We start from the raw sequence: 21,535 nt of genomic DNA on the forward strand, positions 1-21,535 counted from the left end.
TGGACATCTGAGGATATGCTGGTGACATGGACATCTGAGGATATGCTGGTGACATGGACATCTGTGGATATGCTAGTGACATGGACATCTGTGGATATGCTAGTGACATGGACATCTGAGGATATACTAGTGACATGGACATCTGAGGATATGCTGGTGACATGGACATCTGAGGATATGCTGGTGACGGCATGGGAATATATGCAAATAATACGGTGTAAAGTTTTGTATCTCAGGTTACGGTGATAATTAATAATCTGAAGGCAAGCCTTTGGCATTGTAAACAGTCATTTAATGACATGCTCCAGACATTATATCAAGGCTTGAAGCATTGTTGATAACACATCAGTCTGAACCATGCACTCCTGACCACTGAGACTATGTGATGGAAGCTTCTGGCTTGTGTGTGCTCGTGTTTGGTCCTTGTGTTGAGTAACTTACCTCTTGTGACTTATAACATGTATGATATTTAATATTGTTATTTAACATTATTAATGAACATTATAACTGACCTGCCCGGGTATATGTTGAACACCCCGCTGGTGTTGAAGCCTCGCCTCCGGTAACCCAAGCAGTCTGCGGGTCTGCGAACACGCAACATATAAAAACATATTCTTGTCAAATATTTCGCTGGAAATGATTTATTGTACATTGAAATTTTAACATTTACGGATGTAATAAAATTTATTATAAAAATGTTATACCATTTCTGCATTCAAACTTTTACAAAGTAGAAAATACAAAGGTCAAAAAAATAAATTATTTTTAAAGTCTTACAACCTCACAGACTATGATGCCACAAAATGTTGTTTCTCACTGGTTGTTTCTCACGGGTTGTGCATAGTATTAGAAATAACATTTTATGGGAAGTTTCTTATATACACCCTCTTAACGTCCTGATATCAGGAAGTAAAGATATAAATATTTAGTTGAAAATTGTTCTCTCTCTCTCTCTCTCTCTCTCTCTCTCTCTCTCTCTCTCTCTCTCTCTCTCTCTCTCTCTCTCTCTCTCTCTCTCTCTCTCTCTCTCTCTCTCTCTCTCTCTCTCTCTCTCTCTCTCTCTCTCTCTCTCTCTCTCTCTCTCTCCCTCTCTCTCTCTCTCTCTCTCTCTCTCTCCCTCTCTCTCTCTCTCTCTCTCATATAAGAAGGTATCTGTCGTTGAACGATCAAATGACAAGATTAAGGAAAACAGGAGGGGCATATAGGAAAATGACAAGGAAATCTGCTAGCTACTGAATGCAAGTTTCCATGGAGTGTTCACAACCGAGCCTGAGCAGTTCCCATTATTATAGGAGATGACCTTAGATGAGAGACAATAAAGATATTTATCAGATTTATATAGATAAAAAAGACTTTAAAAATATCGACTTTAAGACTTTACAAGAATATTTATATAGATATAAAGACTTTATATCTGATAAAAAGACTTTATCAGATATAAATATGATAGTAGAGGAGGCAATGAAATAGTTGCCACCATTGGATGCAAATAATGCGGTTTGACCAGACAAATTATCAGCGTGGTTACTAAAAGAGGCAGCACAGGCCCTCAGCATGCCTCTGGCAAGGATCTTTAATGAGTCACTTATGAAGGGAGAGTTGCCCAGTTGCTGGAAAAAGGCAAATGTGGTACAAATTTTCAAGAAATAGGATAAGGTGGTGGTATTTAACTACAGACCTGTATCACTGACAAGCATTCCCTGCAAAATACTTGAAAGAATAATCAGGCTAAGACTTAGTGCATACCTAGAGAACATTAGGTTTGTAAACAAATGCCAACATGGGTTCAGGGATGGGAAATCATACCTATAAACCTTCTGGAATTCTATGATAAAATAACAATAATAATGCAGGACAGGGAAGGATGGGCAAATTGCATATATTTCTGGACTGCCAAAAAGTCTTTAATACAGTACCGCACAGGAGACTGCTATTAAAACTTGAGAGGCAGGGGGAGTAAGCAGAAAGACCCTTACATGGGTAAGGAACTACCTAACAGGAAGAAGCCCGAGAGTAATGGTAAGGGGCGAGAAGTCGGACTAGCGAATAGTAACAAGTGGAGTACCTCAAGGATCGGTGCTGGGACAAGACCTATTTCTAATATATCTAAATGACATGTTTACAGGAATTGAGCCCTATATATCGATGTTCACGGATGACGCAAAATTAATGAGAAGAGTTGTGACAGATGAGGATTGTAGGATCCTCTAAAAGGACTTGAACAGGTTACAGAGATGTTAGAAAAATGGCTACTGGAGTTCAACAGGAGCAAATATTGTGAAATAATCGAAATGGGATTAAGTGATAGGAGACCAATGAAGGGACACTTCCTACCTTTGACGATTCAAGAAAGAAGCCTGGGAGTTGAGGTAACACCTAATCATGAGGTGATTAGGCACATATAAACAGGATAACGACAGCAGCGTACTCTACACTGGCAAAAGTTAGAACATCATTCAGAAACCTAAGTAAGGAGGCATGTAGGGCGCTTTACACTGCCTACGTGATGCCTGTCTTAGAGTATGCCGCCCCATCATGGAGCCACCCCTCTCGAAGAAACACATATGGAAACTTTAAAAGGTTCAAAAGTTTGCGATGAGACTCGTCCCAGATTTACGAAGGATGGGGTATGAAGAGCGCCAGAAGGAACTGAACCTGACGACACTAGAAAAAAAAGGAAGTGGGGGATATGATATGAACTTATAAAATACTCATAGGGATTAACAGAGTAGAAATAGAGGAAATGTTAGCACTGAATAATAACACAACAAAGGGACATGGGTGGAAGCTGTAAACTCAGATGAGTCACAGAGATGTTAGTAAGTTTTCTTTTAGCACAAACCTGCACACAGAAATAACACCACATGAGACGAGGAGGCATGGCAGGATGCGCAAAATATCCTCGTTGAAAAGCAAAGGTTCAATAGCTACTCTGAGAGAGAACTCTATCAACATCAGAGGCCCTAGACTTTTCAACACGCTTCCACTACATATCAGGGGCACAACTGGCCTACCCCTTACAGAGTTCAAGAGAGAACTTGCTAAACACCTTCAAAGGATACCTGATCATCCAGGCTATGATTAATGCGTCAGGCTCCAACAGCCATGTCCAACAACCTTGTTGGCCAGTCCAGCAATGAGGAGGCCTGGTAGAGGACCCGGCCGCTGGAATGCTAAGCCCTGGAAACATCGCAAGGTAACCGCAAGGTAACCTCAATGTAATGTAGCGTGAGAGTAGTGGAAAAATGGAATGAACCTAACAAGAAGGTTGTGGAAGCAAACTCTATTCATAATTTTAAAATTTTGATATGATAAGTGAAATCGGACGGGAGTCATTGCTATAAACATCCTGTAGCTAACAAAGGCGGGATCCAAGAGTCAATACTCGAGCCTTGAAAATTATGAAAATGATATAGCAAACAAAGACAAGACCGAACCCAAGCTATTCCAAAGTCATATCAGGAGGAAAACCACAGTGCAAGAACAGGTGATGAAGCTTAGAACGGGTCAAGCCGTTCTTGCATAGTCAAGCATACAGAGAATGACAATGAGGAGTGTGAAGAACTCAATAAAATGTTCCAGGAGGTCTTCACAACAGAAAGAGGTGAGGTCACTGCACTAGGAGAGGTGGCAGTAAACCAAGCGGCCTTGGAAGGGTTCGAAATTACAAGAGATGAGGTCAAGAGGCATCTGTTGGATCTGGACGTGAAGGGCTGTTCCGTCTGTGAAGCCCAGACGGAATCTCACCATGGGTATTGAAAGAGTGTGCAGAGGCATATTTCTTGTCACTCTCCATAGTGTATAGTAGGTTACTGGAGACGGGAGACCTAACAGAAATATGGAAGACGCCTAATGTAGTCCCAATATACAAAAGGGGTGACAGACAAGAGGCACTGAACTACAGGCCAGTTTCCTTAACTTGTATACCATGCAAGGTGATGGATAAGATCGTGAGAAAAAACCTAGTAACACATCTGGAGAGAAGGGACTTCGTGACAACCCATCAACATGGGTTCAGGGAGGGTAAATCTTGCCTTACTGGTTTAATAAAATTCTACGGCCAAGTGACAAAGATTAGGCAAGAAAGAAAAGGCTGGGCGGACTGCATTTTGTTGGACTGTCGGAAAGCCTTTGACACAATATCCCATAAGAGGCTGGTGCATAAGCTGGAGAGACAGACAGGAGTTACTGGTAAGGTGCTCCGGTGGATAAGGGAGTACCTAAGCAATAGGAAACAGAGTGATACAGTGAGGAGTGAGACCTCAGATTGGCATGAAGTCACCAGTGGAGTCCCACAGGGCTCTGTACTCGGACTTATCCTGTTTCTGATATGCATAAATAATCTCCCAGAGGGTATAAACTCATTCCTCTCAATGTTTGCTGACGACGCCAATATTATGAGAAGGATTAAGACAGAGGAGGACTGCTTGACGCTTCAGGAAGACGTGGACAAACTGAAGGAATGGTCAAACAAATGGTTGTTAGAGTTTAACCCAAGCAAATGTAATGTCATGAAGATAGGTATAGGGAGCAGGAGGTCAAATACAAGGTATCATTTGGGAAAGGAAATACTTCAAGAGTCACAGAGAGAGAAAGACCTGGGGGTTGATATAACGCCAGACCTAACCCCTGAAGCCCATATCAAGAGGATAACATCAGCGGCATATGCCAGGTTGGCTAACATAAGAACGGCCTTTAGAAACTTGTGTAAGGAATCGCGCAGAACTTTGTTTACCATATATGTCAGACCAATCCTGGAGTATGCGGCTCCAGCATGGAGTCCATATCTAGTCAAGCATAAGACTAAACTGGAAAAGGTTCAAAGGTTTGCCACCAGACTAGTACCCGGACTGAGGGGAATGTGCTGCGAGGAGAGACTACGGGAATTAAACCTCACGTCACCAGGAGACAGAAGAGTTAGAGGGGACATGATCACCTAATACAAGATTCTCAGAGGAATTGATAGGGTAGATAAAGGCAGACTATTTAACACAAGGGGCACACACACTAGGGATACTAGTGGAAATTAAGTGCCCAAATAAGCCATAGAGACGTTAGAAAAAAACTTTTTCAGTGTCAGAGTAGTAGACAAATGGAATGCATTAGGAAATGATGTGGTGGAGGCTGACTCCATACACAGCTTCTAGTGTAGATATGATAGAGCCCAGTAGGTTCAGGAGCCTGTACATTAGTTGATTGACAGTTGAGAGGCGGGACCAAAGAGCCAGGGCTCAACCCCCACAATCACAATTAGATATGTACAACTAGATAAGTACACACACACACACACACACACACACACACACACACACACACACACACACACACACACACACACACACATCTCCACACCGAACCTGTCCCCAGAGGCCCACATCAAAAGAATATTATCAGCGGCATATGCTAGACTGGCCAACATAAGAACTGCCTTCAGAAACTTGTGTAAGGAATCTTTCAGAACCCTGTATACCACTTATGTAAGACCAATCCTGGAGTATGCAGCTCCAGCCTGGAGTCCATACCTAGTTAAACACAAGACAAAGTTAGAGAAGATTCAGCGGTATGCCACCAGGCTCGTCCCGGAACTGAGAGGATTGAGCTACGAGGAAAGGCTAAAGGAGCTGAACCTCACATCCCTGGAAAACAGAAGAGTAAGGGGAGACATGATAACCACCTACAAAATTCTCAGGGGAATTGACAGGGTTATCTTGAGGTTATCTTGAGATGATTTCGGGGCTTTAGTGTCCCCGCGGCCCGGTCCTCGACCAGGCCTCCACCCCCAGGAAACAGCCCGTGACAGCTGACCCAGGTACCTATTTTACTGCTAGGTAACAGGGGCACAGGGTGAAAGAAACTCTGCCCATTGTTTCTCGCCGGCGCCCGGGATCGAACCCGGGACCACAGGATCACAAGTCCAGCGTGCTGTTCGCTCGGCCGACCGGCTCCCTTACAAAGACAAAGACAAACTCTTCACCACGGGTGGGACACGAACAAGGGGACACAGGTGGAAACTTAGTACCCAGATGAGCCACAGAGACGTTAGAAAGAATTTTTTCAGTGTCAGAGTAGTTAATAAATGGAATGCACTAGGAAGTGATGTGGTGGAGGCTGACTCCATACACAGTTTCATATGTAGATATTCCTGGGCCCAGTAGGCTCAGGAATCTGTACACCAGTTGATTGACAGTTGAGAGGCGGGACCAAAGAGCCAAAGCTCAACCCCCGCAAGCACAATTAGGTGAGTACAATTAGGTGAGTACACACACACACACACACACACACACACACACACTCACACACACACACGCACACACACACACACACACACACACACACACACACACACACACACACACACACACACACACACACACACACACACACACACACACACACACACACACACACACACACATATGCCAGGCTGGCCAACATACGAACGGCAGTCAGAAACTTGTGTAAAGAATCATTCAGAACTTTGTATACCACATATGTCAGGCCAATCCTGGAGTATGCAGCCCCAGCATGAAGTCCATATCTAGTCAAGGATAAGACTAAACTGGAAAAGGTTCAAAGGTTTGCCACCAGACTAGTACCCGAGCTGAGAGGTATGAGCTACGAGGAGAGACTACGGGAATTAAACCTCACTTCGCTGGAAGAGAGAAGAGTTAGGGGGGACATGATCACCACATTCAAGATTCTGAAGGGGATTGATAGGGTAGATAAAGACAGTCTATTTAATACAAGAGGCACACGCACTAGGGGACACAGGAGGAAACTGAGTGCCCAAATGAGCCACAGAGATATTAGAAAGAACTTTTTTAGTGTCAGAGTGGTTGACAAATGGAATGCATTAGGGGGTGATGTGGTGGAGGCTGACTCCATACACAGTTTCAAGTGTAGATATGAGAGAGCCCGATAGGCTCAGGAATCTGTACACCTGTTGATTGACGGTTGAGAGGCGGGACCAAAGAGCCAGAGCTCAACCCCCGCAAACACAACTAGGTGAGTACAACTAGGTGAGTACACACACACACACACACACACACACACACACACACACACACACACACACACACACACACACACACACACACACACACACACACACACACACACCCTGTCCCTTCCACATTTGCACCTCCCCAACGATTCCCCTGCCCCTGCTACATCACACCTGTCAACGACCCCAGTGGGTCAAGCCATGCCCTCCCAAAACCCACCTTCCCATCCCCCCTCCCCAACTACCCCTTCCTACTCCCCTGCTCCTTCTACCCCATTGACTTCAATTCCATCTACTCCAGCCCAGCTTCCACTGCACCCCTCTTCCACTCACCCCCAAACCCCACCCAACCCTCACCCCTCCTATGCACCTCCAGCCCACATTTAACCCCCTCACCTTGTGACCCCCTAACACCTTCCCCCATCTCCCTCTTCCCCTCTTCTACCCCAAAACCCCCACCTACCCCCGATTCCCCCCTAACTAATATACCCTCTCTTCCACTCCCAGCACCCATGCTCTATTCTCATCTCAGCCCTCGGCCCTCAGTATCCCTCTCCCCCCCAACCTCTCAACCTCTATCTGACTCTCAGTCTCACTCTATTTCTCAACCCCCCTATGCTATTCAGACCCCTAACTTTCAGACCCATTATGCCCTTCCTACCCCCCTAGATGCCCAGACCCCATTCGCCTACCAGGCACTCCCAGGCACCCCCCTAGCACCCTCCCACTCACCCCCACAGCCCCCACTTGCCCCCCAGACACCCTCCAGTTCCCTCCAGACCCCTGGTGAAAGGGGGAACTCTGACACCCGAGTTTCCAAGAAGAGTCTCAAGGTTTGGTACACCAATGCTGATGGGGTAGCCAATAAAGCAGAAGAGATAAAAGAAAGAGTTAGTGAGGCAGACCCAGACATAGTGGCAATAGTGGAAACTAAAATAAATGGCATGATCTCGGATGCAATCTTTCCAGAGGGGTACCAAGTGATAAGAAAAGAAAGGACACAGAGACAGGGAGGAGGAGTGGCACTACTAATAAAGCGGAAATGGAAGTTTGATGAGCTGGAAAATCCGGGTACCAATGAAAGCACGAGCTTCATACATGGAACTCTGACAGTGGATGGGAAGAAGATTGTAATCTTGATACTCTACAATCCCCCACCAAACAGTAGAAGGCCCAGGCAGGAGTACGAGGACAGCAACAAGACATGTATAGATGAACTGCAGAGGGCAGCAACTTTAGTGCATAGAATGAGAGCGAAGCTGTTGGTCATGGGGGACCTAAATCACGGAGAGATAGATTGGGAAATGAGGAATCCCCATGGCGGGGAGGAGACCTGGGGAGCGAAGCTGGCAGACGTTCTTGACAGGAATTTCCTAACACAGCATGTGAAAGAAGATACTAGGGAAAGAGGAGGGGATACGCCCAGCCTATTAGATCTCATTTTCACTCAGAATGTAGAAGACATCGAGCAGTTGGAACATGAAATACCACTAGGAGCCAGTGACCATTGTGTCCTAGTCTTTGACTACATGATGGAGCTTAAAATTGTGACCAAAGGACAAGAGGTCCGGGAAAGGAGACTTGATTACAGAAAAGGGGACTACAGAAGGATAAGGGACTACCTGGGAGAAGTGCAGTGGGAGGAAGAACTTAGAGGAAAAATAGTGCAAGGTATGATGAACCAAGTCATATTGAAATGCAAGGAGGCTGAAGAGAGATTTATTCCAACAATAAAGGAAAAAAGCAGGAGGGAATATAATAACCCATGGTTTAATAGACAGTGTCAGGAAGCAAAGGTGAGAAGCAGGAGGGAGTGGAGGAAGTACAGAAGACAAAGGACAGAGGACAACAGGATTAGATGTAACAGAGCTAGGAATGATTACAATAACATAAGACGAGTGTCGGAAAGAAATTATGAGAATGATATTGCAGTCAAAGCGAAAAAACAACCAAAATTACTACATAGCCATATAAGAAGGAAGATGTCGGTAAATGACCAAGTGACAAGACTGAGGAAAACAGAAGGGGCATATACAGAAAGCGACAAGGAAATCTGCGAGGTACTGAATGCAAAATTCCATGGAGTGTTCACAACCGAGCCTGAGCAGCTCCCATTGTTAGAAGAGATTACCCAAGATGAAAGACTATCAGATATAGAGGTGACAGCAGAGGATGTAACGAAACAGTTGACAACACTGGATGCAAATAAAGCTGTTGAACCAGACAAAGTATCACCGTGGATACTTAAAGAGGCAGCGCAGGCTCTCAGCGTGCCTCTGGCAATGATCTTTAATGAGTCACTTATGTCGGGAGAATTGCCCAGTTGCTGTAAGGAGGCAAATGTCGTACCGATTTTCAAAAAAGGTGATAGGGAGGAGGCACTTAACTACAGACCCGTATCACTGACAAGCATCCCCTGCAAAATACTTGAAAGAATAATTAGGCTAAGACTTGTTGAGCACCTGGAGAGCCTTGGGTTTGTAAACAAGCACCAACATGGGTTCTGGACAGGGAAATCATGCCTAACAAACCTTTTAGAATTCTATGATAAAGTAACAAGGATAAGGCAGGACAGAGAAGGCTGGGCAGACTGCATATTTCTTGACTGCCAAAAGGCCTTTGATAAGGTACCGCACATCAGACTGCTATACAAACTTGAGAGGCAGGCAGGAGTAAGCGGAAAGGCCCTAGTATGGGTGAAGAACTACCTAACAGGAAGGAGCCAGAGGGTAATGGTAAGGGGCGAAAAGTCGGACTGGCGAACAGTAACAAGTGGAGTACCTCAAGGATCGGTGCTGGGACCAATCCTCTTTCTAATTTACGTAAATGATATGTTTACAGGAGTGGAATCATACATGTCAATGTTTGCGGATGACGCAAAATTAATGAGAAGAGTTGTGACAGACGAGGATTGTAGGATCCTCCAAGAGGACTTAAACAGGCTGCAGAGATGGTCAGGGAAATGGCTACTGGAGTTTAACACCAGTAAATGTAAAGTTATGGAAATGGGATCAGGTGACAGGAGACCAAAGGGACAGTACACAATGAAGGGGAACAGCCTAACTGTAACGATTCGAGAAAGAGACCTGGGAGTGGATGTGACACCTAATCTAACTCATGAGGCACATATAAATAGGATAACGACAGCAGCGTACTCTACACTGGCGAAAATTAGAACTTCATTCAGAAACCTAAATGAGGAGGCTTTTAGGGCGCTTTACACTGCCTACGTGAGACCCGTCTTAGAGTATGCCGCGCCATCATGGAGCCCCCACCTGAAGAAACACATAAAGAAACTGAAGAAGGTTCAGAGGTTTGCGACGAGGCTTGTCCCAGAGTTACGAGGGATGGGATATGAAGAGCGTCTGAAGGAACTGAACCTTACGACACTAGAGAAAAGAAGGGAGAGAGGAGATATGATAGGGACATATAAAATACTCAGGGGAATTGACAAAGTGGAAATAGATGAAATGTTCACACGTAATAATAACAGAACGAGGGGACATGGGTGGACACTGGAAACTCAGATGAGTCACAGAGATGTTAGGAAGTTTTCTTTTAGCGTGAGAGTAGTAGAAAAATGGAATGCACTTGGGGAACAGGTTGTGGAAGCAAATACTATTCATACTTTTAAAACTAGGTATGATAGGGAAATGGGACAGGAGTCATTGCTGTAAACAACCGATAGCTAGAAAGGCGGGATCCAAGAGTCAATGCTCGATCCTGCAAGCACAAATAGGTGAGTACAAATAGGTGAGTACACACACACACACACACACACACACACACACACACACACACACACACACACACTCACACTCACACACACACACACACACAGACACACACAGACACACACACACACACACACACACACACACATTGTCGGAAAGATTGGATTGTCGGAAAGCCTTTGACACAGTACCGCATAAGAGGCTGGTACATAAGCTGGAGAGACAGGCAGGTGTAGCTGGTAAGGTGCTCCAGTGGATAAGGGAGTATCTAAGCAATAGGAAGCAGAGAGTTACGGTGAGGGGTGAGACCTCTGATTGGCGTGAAGTCACCAGTGGAGTCCCACAGGGCTCTGTACTCGGTCCTATCTTGTTTCTGATATATGTAAATGATCTCCCGGAGGGTATCGATTCATTTCTCTCAATGTTTGCGGACGATGCTAAAATTATGAGAAGGATTAAAACAGAAGAGGACTGTTTGAGGCTTCAAGAAGACCTAGACAAGCTGAAGGAATGGTCGAACAAATGGTTGTTAGAGTTTAACCCAACCAAATGTAATGTAATGAAGATAGGTGTAGGGAGCAGGAGGCCAGATACAAGGTATCATCTGGGAGAGGAAATTCTTCAGGAGTCAGAGAAGGAAAAAGACTTGGGGGTTGATATCACGCCAGACCTGTCTCCTGCAGCACATATCAAGCGGATAACATCAGCGGCATATGCCAGGCTGGCCAACATACGAACGGCATTCAGAAACTTGTGTAAAGAATCATTCAGAACTTTGTATACCACATATGTCAGGCCAATCCTGGAGTATGCAGCCCCAGCATGGAGTCCATATCTAGTCAAGGATAAGACTAAACTGGAAAAGGTTCAAAGGTTTGCCACCAGACTAGTACCCGAGCTGAGAGGTATGAGCTACGAGGAGAGACTACGGGAATTAAACCTCACTTCGCTGGAAGACAGAAGAGTTAGGGGGGACATGATCACCACATTCAAGATTCTGAAGGGGATTGATAGGGTAGATAAAGACAGTCTATTTAACACAAGGGGCACACGTACTAGGGGACACAGGTGGAAACTGAGTGCCCAAATGAGCCACAGAGATATTAGAAAGAACTTTTTTAGTGTCAGAGTGGTTGACAAATGGAATGCATTAGGAAGTGATGTGGTGGAGGCTGACTCCATACACAGTTTCAAGTGTAGATATGACAGAGCCCGATAGGCTCAGGAATCTGTACACCTGTTGATTGACGGTTGAGAGGCGGGACCAAAGAGCCAGAGCTCAACCCCCGCAAACACAACTAGGTGAGTACAACTAGGTGAGTACACACACACACACACACACACTGAGTACCCAAATGAGCCACAGAGACGTTAGAAAGAACTTTTTCAGTGTCAGAGTAGTTAGCAAATGGAATGCATTAGGAAGTGATGTGGTGGAGGCTGACTCCATTCACAGTTTCAAATGTAGATATGATAGAGCCCAATAGGCTCAGGAATCTGTACACCAGTTGATTGACGGTTGAGAGGCGGGACCAAAGAGCCAGAGCTCAACCCCCGCAAGCACAATTAGGTGAGTACAATTAGGTGAGTACACATGTGTGTGTGTGTGTGTGTGTGTGTGTGACTTGTCTTGTGACCATCGTGTTGGGTGGACGTGGGTTGGGAGCTCCTGGTTCACTAGTGGAGTGGGAGGGGTAATCAGGCAACTTCGAAGTGAAAAAGTGTGTACAAGTGAATGAAAAAACCTTGAGTTTTGGCCAGAGCCATAAGGTAGTGAAGAAAAACAGTTTAAATAGCGTAATTCAATATAGTTGAGGAAGTATTGTGGCAGTGTGTAGTGTGGAGCAGACCTCACCGACCTCTGACCGCGTGACCTCACCCCGGCAGCAACCCTCCTACCACCACGTGGGACGACGCTTGGAGATTCACTCACCTATTGTGTTAGCAGGACGGTAAGATACTTGGAACCCCTGTGGGTAAGGTTGCATTATAGCAATGACTAGGTCAGGAAGGGGGTCTAGGTCCAACAGTATTATGATTGAGGAAGAAGATAGGTTTGTGGAGAAGATGATTGGGAAATTTGTAGAGAAGAGGGATGTTTGGATAGGTGATCTAATCCAGGGGATTAAAAGTGAAGTCTTTAATAAGATACAGGGCGAGGTTCAAAGACTCAAACAAGAGTTTATGGATTATATTCAAGAGGAAATCAGGAAGAGCAGGGTAGAATGGCAAGGAGAAATATCTAGGCTTACTAATGAATTTGGCAGGAATAAGGGAAGCTTGGCAGGGGAAGGGGTAGTAGTAGTAGGTGGAGTAGCGGGTGTAGGAGGGGTGGGGGTCAGCCAGGGAGAGGGCCACCAGCATGACCCTGAACTGAGAAAGAGGACAATCATAATCCATGGATTACTTGAAGCCAGGGCACCATCGAGGCAGGAAAGGATGGAGATTGAGGATTTGGAACTACAGGGGATCTTGAGAGACATGAGAGCCCAGATGGCAGGGAATGAGGTGCAAGTCCACCGACGCATTGGACCATACAACTGTAACATGAAACGACCTGTCCTGGTACAGTTCACTAACGAAGAGGCAGTGGATTACATACTGCATCACAAACACCTACTCAGAGGTAGCGAAAATTACTACAACGTATTTATTGACAAATTCATGACGAAGGAGGAACAGATTGCCCACAGAGCATGCAAACAACAATACGACTCTTCCCATTTGAGCGCAGCTACACACCCCAGTGCTAATCCACCCCATGCTAACCAGCTCACAAGTGCTTCTCAGGTCACCCCTTCCCCAAATCAGCCGCCCCTGCTTATCTCCCCAGCACATCCCTTGACCCCTCTGACCCCACTGGAGTCAAATTCATCCCACATTCCAAGGACCCCCTCATCACCTCAACCCCCAAAACCCGTCCAGCCCTCATCCCCTCAACCCCCAAAACCCACCCAGCTCTCATCCCTTCAACCCCCAAAACCCATCCAGACCTCATCCCCTCAACCCCAAGAACCCACCCAGACCTCATCCCCTCAACACCCAAAGCCTACCCTGCCCTCACCCCTCCTCATCCCCTCTCCTTCCATGTGACCCCCCCCCTTGCGAGGGAGGTGGGAGGTCCCCCCCACCCCCTCTATCCTTCCCCCTCCCAACCTCTCAACCTCTATCTGTCTCCCAACCTTACGCTATCTCCCAACCCCTCTATGCCCTCCCTAATCTTCAGACCCAGTATGCCCTTCCTACTCCAGACCTACCTACCCAGGCCCTACCCCAGACCCTCCTACCTACCTTCCTAGAAGCCCAGCCCCCAGTAGCCCCCCAAGCACCCCTCCTGAACTCTTTCACCCCCCATACACCCCCCGGACCCCCCCAGACACCCCCCGGATCCCCCCGGACATCCCCCAGGCCCTCCCCGCCCCCAGTCATCCCCCAGACACCCCCCAGATCCCCCGGATCCCCTCTGCCCCCAGTCACCCCCCAGACATCCCCCAGATCCCCCCAGACCCCCAGAGAAAGGGAGAACTCTGGTACAAGAGTTTCCATGAAGAATGTCAAGGTTTGGTACACCAATGCTGATGGGGTATCTAATAAAGCAGAAGAGATAAAAGAAAGAGTGAGTGAAGCAGATCCTGACATAGTTGCAATTGTGGAAACTAAAATTAATGACATGATCTCAGATGCAATCTTTCCTGAAGGGTACCAGGTGATACGAAAAGAGAGGACACAGAGACAGGGAGGGGGAGTAGCACTCCTAATAAAGCGGAAATGGAAGTTTGAAGACCTGGGAAATCGAGTTACCAATGAGTGCACAAGCTTCATACATGGAACTCTGACAGTAGATGGGAGGAAGATTGTGATCATGGTAATCTACAATCCCCCACCAAACAGTAGAAGACCCAGGCAGGAGTATGATGACAACAACAAAGCATGTATAGATGAACTGCAGAAGGCAGCAACACTAGCCCACAGAATGAGAGCGAAGCTGCTGATCATGGGGGACCTAAATCATGGAGAGATAAATTGGGAATCAAGGAATCCCCATGGAGGGGACGAAACGTGGGGAGCAAAATTAGTAGATGTTATAGACAGGAATTTCCTGACACAACATGTGAAGGAAGACACAAGGGAAAGAGGAGGAGATGCACCGAGCCTATTAGAACTGATTTTCACCCAGAACGTAGAAGATATCGAGAATTTAGAGCATGAAATACCTCTAGGGGCCAGTGACCATTGTGTCCTAGTCTTTGACTACATGATGGAATTCAAACTTATGACCATGGGACAAGAGATCTGGGAAAGGAGAGCTGACTACAGGAAAGGGGACTATATGAGGATGAGGGACTATCTGGGTGAAGTGCAGTGGGAGGAAGAAATTAGAGGAAAAACAGTCCAAGATATGATGGACCTAGTCATACAGAAATGCCAGGAGGCCGAAGAGAGATTTATACCAACGGTAAAGGGAAAAAATAAGAAGGAATATAATAACCCATGGTTTAATAGACAGTGTCAGGAAGCAAAAATGGCCAGCAGGCGGGAGTGGAGGAAGTACAGAAGACAAAGAACAGAGGACAACAGAAGCAGATACAACAGAGCTAGGAACGATTACATTAACATAAGACGAACATCGGAAAGGGACTATGAGAACGATATTGCAATCAAAGCGAAAAAACAACCTAAGTTACTACACAGTCATATAAGAAGAAAAATGTCGGTGAACGACCAAGTGACAAGACTAAGGAAGACAGAGGGGGCATATACTGAAAGTGACAAGGAAATCTGCGAGGCACTGAATGCCAGTTTCCATGGAGTGTTCACTACCGAGCCTGAGCAGCTCCCATTGTTGGAAGGGGTTACCCTAGATGAAAGACTATCAGATATAGAGGTGACAGCAGAGGAGGTAATGAAACAGTTGACAACTCTAGATGCAACTAAAGCAGTTGGACCAGACAAAGTATCACCGTGGATACTAAAAGAAGCAGCACAGGCCCTCAGCGTGCCTCTGGCAATGATCTTTAATGAGTCACTTATGTCAGGAGAATTGCCCAGTTGCTGGAAGAAGGCAAATGTCGTGCCGATCTTCAAGAAAGGAGATAGGGAGGAGGCACTTAACTACAGACCTGTATCACTGACAAGCATCCCCTGTAAAATACTGGAAAGAATAATTAGGCTACGACTGGTTGCACACCTGGAGAACATTAGGTTTGTGAACAAACATCAACATGGGTTCTGGACAGGGAAATCGTGCCTAACAAACCTTCTGGAATTCTATGATAAAATAACGAGGATAAGACAGGACAGAGATGGTTGGGCAGACTGCATATTTCTGGACTGCCAAAAAGCCTTTGATACAGTACCGCACATGAGACTGCTGTTCAAGCTCGAGAGGCAGGCGGGGGTGGGGGGAAAGGTCCTAGAATGGATAAGGAACTACCTAACAGGAAGGAGCCAAAGAGTTACGGTAAGGGGCGAGAAGTCGGACTGGCGAACAGTAACAAGTGGAGTACCACAAGGATCGGTGCTGAGACCAATTCTATTTCTTGTATATGTTAACGACATGTTTACAGGCGTAGAGTCCTACATGTCGATGTTTGCGGATGATGCAAAGTTGATGAGAAGAGTTGTGACAGATGAGGATTGCAGGATCCTCCAAGAGGACCTGAACAGATTGCAGAGATGGTCAGAGAAATGGCTACTAGAATTCAACACGAGCAAATGTAAAGTTATGGAAATGGGACTAGGAGATAGGAGACCAAAGGGACAGTACACAATGAAGGGGAACAGCCTACCTGTAACGACGCGTGAAAGAGACCTGGGGGTGGACGTAACACCTAATCTATCTCCTGAGGCACATATTAATAGGATAACGACAGCAGCGTACTCTACACTGGCAAAAGTTAGAACATCATTCAGAAACCTAAGTAAGGAGGCATTTAGGGCGCTTTACACTGCCTACGTAAGGCCAGTCTTAGAGTATGCCGCCTCATCATGGAGTCCCCATCTGAAGAAGCATATAATGAAACTGGAAAAGGTTCAGAGGTTTGCAACGAGACTCGTCCCAGAGCTACGAGGGATGGGGTATGAAGAGCGCCTGAGGGAACTGTGCCTTACGACACTAGAAAGAAGAAGGGAGAGGGGGGACATGATAGGAACGTATAAGATACTCAGAGGAATTGACAGAGTGGACATAGACGAAATGTTCACACGGAATAGTAACAGAACGAGAGGACATGGATGGAAGCTTGAAACTCAGATGAGTCACAGAGATGTTAGGAAGTTTTCTTTTAGCGTGAGAGTAGTGGGGAAATGGAATGCACTTCAGGAACAGGTTGTGGAAGCAAATACTATTCATAATTTTAAAACCAGGTATGATAGGGAAATGGGACAGGAGTCATTGCTGTAAACAACCGATGCTCGAAAGGCGGGATCCAAGAGTCAATGCTCGATCCTGCAAGCACATATAGGTGAGTACATATAGGTGAGTACACACACACACACACACACACACACACACACACACACACACACACACACACACACACACACACACACACACACACACACACACACACACACACACACATCAGAGAAATCAGGGAGGAACTACAGGTAATGGAGGAAAAGGTAGCCAACCTGCAGGATGAATTGACTGAGGCAAGGGAGGAGATTAAAAGCCTGAAAGAGAATCCTCCCTAATACCAGACACGAACCAGCCCTCGGGAAGATGGTAATGTATCTGTAGAAATAACTTCTACAATACAACCCTCTTTTGGAGACATACTTAGAAGGCCCCGGAAGTTGTCTCTGCAGTACAGGAAATTGCCATGAAAGTTGCAACTTCTTAGGAAGCAGCAAGATGCACTAGCCGACTGATAAAGAGGAAAAGAGCAGTAATCGTAGTAGGTATGAAGGAGCAAATAGGGGCCATTCCAGGAGAGAAGCAAGGTATGGACAAAGCCATAGTCAAAGAGATCCTTGAAGGGGTACAGATGGAGAGGGAAGAACAGAATACAGAAAAGGTTTTCAGGCTAAGCTGGTACAAAAAGGACAAAGATCAATTGATAAATGGGGTTTTCAAAAGCGAGGACACAAAAGTAGAAATTTTAGCAGGAAGAGCAGCCTACTCAATGTACTGAAGTTTAAAATGGTATTCCTGCAGAGGGATACGACCAGGGAGGAGCACAAGAAGAGGGACAGGAGTCAGGGAAGTACAGCCCAGAACCCTACGATCCCAGAAGGGAGGGGGAACCTTTACAGGCAGTTCAACAGCCCCAGTGGGAGGAGGATCACACCCACCTCCCACCCAATAGAAGCCCTACCTGCCCCAGCCCCAACGCCCCCCCCCCTTCCCCCACCACCCTAAGCCCTCCTTTCTCCCCCACCTCCCTATTCCCCTCCCTTCTCGCCAATCCCCCCTAAGCCCTCCCTTCTCCCCCACCAAACGAAGACCTCCTTTCTCCCTAACCCCCCATCCCAAGCCCTCCCTCCTCTCCTGCCCCCACAAGCCCTCGTTTCTCCCCCCTCTCCCTCCAGCCCTCCTTTCTCCCCCACCCCCCAAGCCCTCCCTACCCCCTTTCCTCACAAACTCTCCCTCTAATCCCCACCCCCCAAGCCCCTCCCTTCTCCTCCACCCCTCCAAGCCCTCATTTCGCCCCTACCTCTTCAAACCTGATCCTCTCAGCCTCCCCCCCCCCCCCCACAACCCAGGTCCTCCTCGCCCTCAGCCCCCTACACTACCCAGCTCCCCCCCCCCCTTCCCCCTCTCCATCCCAGACCCTCCATGTTTACATACTCCAGTGGAAACAACAGAAACTGAGGATGGACAGAAAAGAGTCAGCTTCAAGGTGATGTACTCGAACGTAGATAGGATTACAAGCAAGGCAAGTGAACTTAGAGAAAGAGCACAAGAAGTAAACCCAGTTGTAATTGAACTCATGGAAACAAAACTCTCAGGAATAATAACAAATGCGGTGTTCCCCCAGGATTACACAGTAATAAGGAGAGGGAGGGAGGGTAGGGGAGGAGGCAGAGTGGCCTAACTCATGAGAAAGGAATTGAGTTTCAAGGAGATAGTTATTCCAGGCTGTGAATGATTTAGTGACTACATAACAGGCACCATGACGATGGGAGGACCAAGAGTCGTAGTAGCAGAGATATACAACCCACCACCAAATGAAAGAAGACCCAGGCAAGAGTATGACAGAAACAACATGAAAGTTAACAACATAATTGAGAGGGCAGCCTCTGCTGCCTGTAGAAATCGATCCCATCTGCTTATCATGGGGGACTTCAATCACGGAAGGATTGACTGGGAGAACAAGGAACCGCATACAGGAGAGGAAACGTGGAGAGCTAAACTACTGGAGGTGGCAACAAAAAACTTTTTAAGCCAGCATGTCGAGGAACCCACAAGAATGAGAGGAAATAATGAACCAGCGAGACTCGACCTAGTCTTCACTCTGAATGACTCCGATATAAAGGAAATTGACTTCAAGGTCCCAGTAGGAATGAGCGATCACACTTTACTGACGTTTGAGTATCTAGTCGAAGATGGGTTAAAGTACTCGATAAAGGGAACTGGAAGCAAAAGGCCAGCATTCCATAAGGAAAATTACGAGGAGATGAGAAAATTCCTAACGTATATAACATGGGAAACAGAGCTAAGGGGAAAGATGGCCTAAGACATGATGGAATACATCACACAGAAGTGCAAGGAGGCAGCAGAAAAGTTTATCCCGGCCCAAAAGGTAATAAATGAAATGCAGATGAGAAACCCATGGTTTAATCAGAGATGAAAGCTGGCAAAACAACAAAGTAAAAGAGCATGGAGATACTATAGAAATAACAGGACAATTAAGGGCAGCGAAGGATACCAGGAGCCAGGAATGAATACGTCAGGTTGAGAAGAGAGGCAGAAGGGCAATATAAAAACGACATAGCAAAGCAAGGCTAACACCCAACCCAAATTTCTGCACAGCCACATCAGGAGAAAGACAACAGTGAAAGAACAGGTAATGAAACTGAGGATAAGAGCAGACAGATTCACCAGGAAATCTTCACTTTAGAGCAAGGAGAAGTTCCAGAGATAAGAGAAGGAATAGTTAACCAGGCACCACTAGAGGAATTTGAGATTACCAGTGGGGATGCAAGGAAGCTTTTGCATGAGTTGGATGTAACAAAGGCTATAGGCCCGGATGGAATATCGCCATGGATACTAAAGGAAGGAGCAGAATCACTGTGACTGCCACTCTCCATGGTGTATAACAAATCACTGGCAACAGGTGAACTACCAAAAATTTGGAAGACGGCAAACGTAGTCCCGATATACAAGAAAGGGGATAGACAGGTGGCACTGAACTACAGGCCAGTGTCCCTAACCTGCATACCATACAAGCTAATGGAGAAAATTGTGCGAAAAAAGCTAGTGGGACATCTGGAGCAAAGGAACTTTGTGACACAACACCAACATGGTTTCAGGGATGGCAAGTCATGCCTCACAGAATTAATTGAATTCTACGGTCAGGCCACAAGAATCAGACAAGAAAAAGAGGGGTGGGCAGACTGCATATTTTTGGGTTGCCAGAAAGCATTTGACACAGGGCCTCACCAGAGACTAGTGCAAAAGCTGGAGATGCAGGCAGAAGTGAAAGGGAAGGTACCCCATTGGATAAGGGAGTACCCAAGTAACAGAAGACAGCGAGTCACTGTGAGGAGTGATGTTTCAGATTGGCGAGACGTCACCAGTGGGGGTCCCGCAGGGTTCAGTCCTTAGACCCATACTGTTTCTTATATATGTAAATGGTCTTTCAGATGGTATAGAATCATTCCCCTCATTGTTCGCTGATGATGCAAAAATTATGAGGAGGATTAAGACGGAGGAAGACAATATGAGGCTACAAGATGACCTAGAAAGACTGCATGAATGGTCCAACAAATGGCTATTAAAGTTCAACCCGAATAAATGTAAGGTAATGAAACTAGGCAGTGGAAACAGGAGGCCAGACACAGGATACAGAACGGGAGATGAAGTCCTTCATGGAACGGACAGAGAGAAGGATCTAGGAGTTGATATCACACGAAACCTGTCTCCTGAAGCCCACATCAAAAGAATAACATCTGCGGCGTATACAAGGCTGGCTAACATCAGAACTGCCTTCAGGAACCTGTGTAAGGAATCATTCAGAACCTTGTATACCAAACATTTTTTATTGTTGCCGCCGAAGGCGGCTAGTATAGTGTGCACCCCATACTCATCCTGTGAGCGGTAGCGTAAAAAGCATTACAGAGGGCACAAGAGGTCTTTATCAGACGTCATCTTAGATTATTACATAAACAATTTCATCTATCCTTCACACGTTATAGTTACAATGTCAACTAGTTACAGAGAAAGTGCTATTTCAAGTGCTATATATTTACTGTAAGTCATCATACATTAATGGTAGGTCTTACCGCTAATACATAATAGTTTGACCAATGGGGATATTAGAGAGTCATAGGGGAGCTTCTGTTTATTATTAGTCTTCACAATACACTACTTGTTTCTGAATCTCATATGTCGTTTATCTACTGGAAGCGAAATGTGGATACAGTGCAAGGATTTCAGGTAATTTATCCATGGTAATAAGATAGGTTGCCATATCATACAGAGTGAGTTTAGATTTATCTCTAAATGACCCAATTTTACTACAATCCAAGATATAGTGTTCGAGTGTGTGTCCCTGTCTTTGTCCACACACTTTACACTTTACTTCATCTAAATCTCTATACAAGCCGAACTGCCAGAGATACTTGTAGCCAA

At 46.0% G+C, this 21,535-nt stretch overlaps 1 protein-coding gene across 1 annotated transcript in view; it reads right to left on the reverse strand.

The window, feature by feature from the left end:
- Positions 1 to 21,535, reverse strand: part of LOC123766098 (microfibril-associated glycoprotein 4) — a 192,167-nt gene that overhangs the window by 87,922 nt on the left and 82,710 nt on the right. The window contains exon 5 of the mRNA XM_045754945.2: positions 513 to 584. Coding sequence (XP_045610901.1) covers positions 513 to 584 — 72 coding nt within the window. The remainder of the gene's footprint in view (positions 1 to 512; positions 585 to 21,535) is intronic.

Source organism: Procambarus clarkii, chromosome 9 (assembly GCF_040958095.1).
Source record: "Procambarus clarkii isolate CNS0578487 chromosome 9, FALCON_Pclarkii_2.0, whole genome shotgun sequence".
Classification (NCBI taxonomy): Eukaryota; Metazoa; Arthropoda; class Malacostraca; order Decapoda; family Cambaridae; genus Procambarus; species Procambarus clarkii.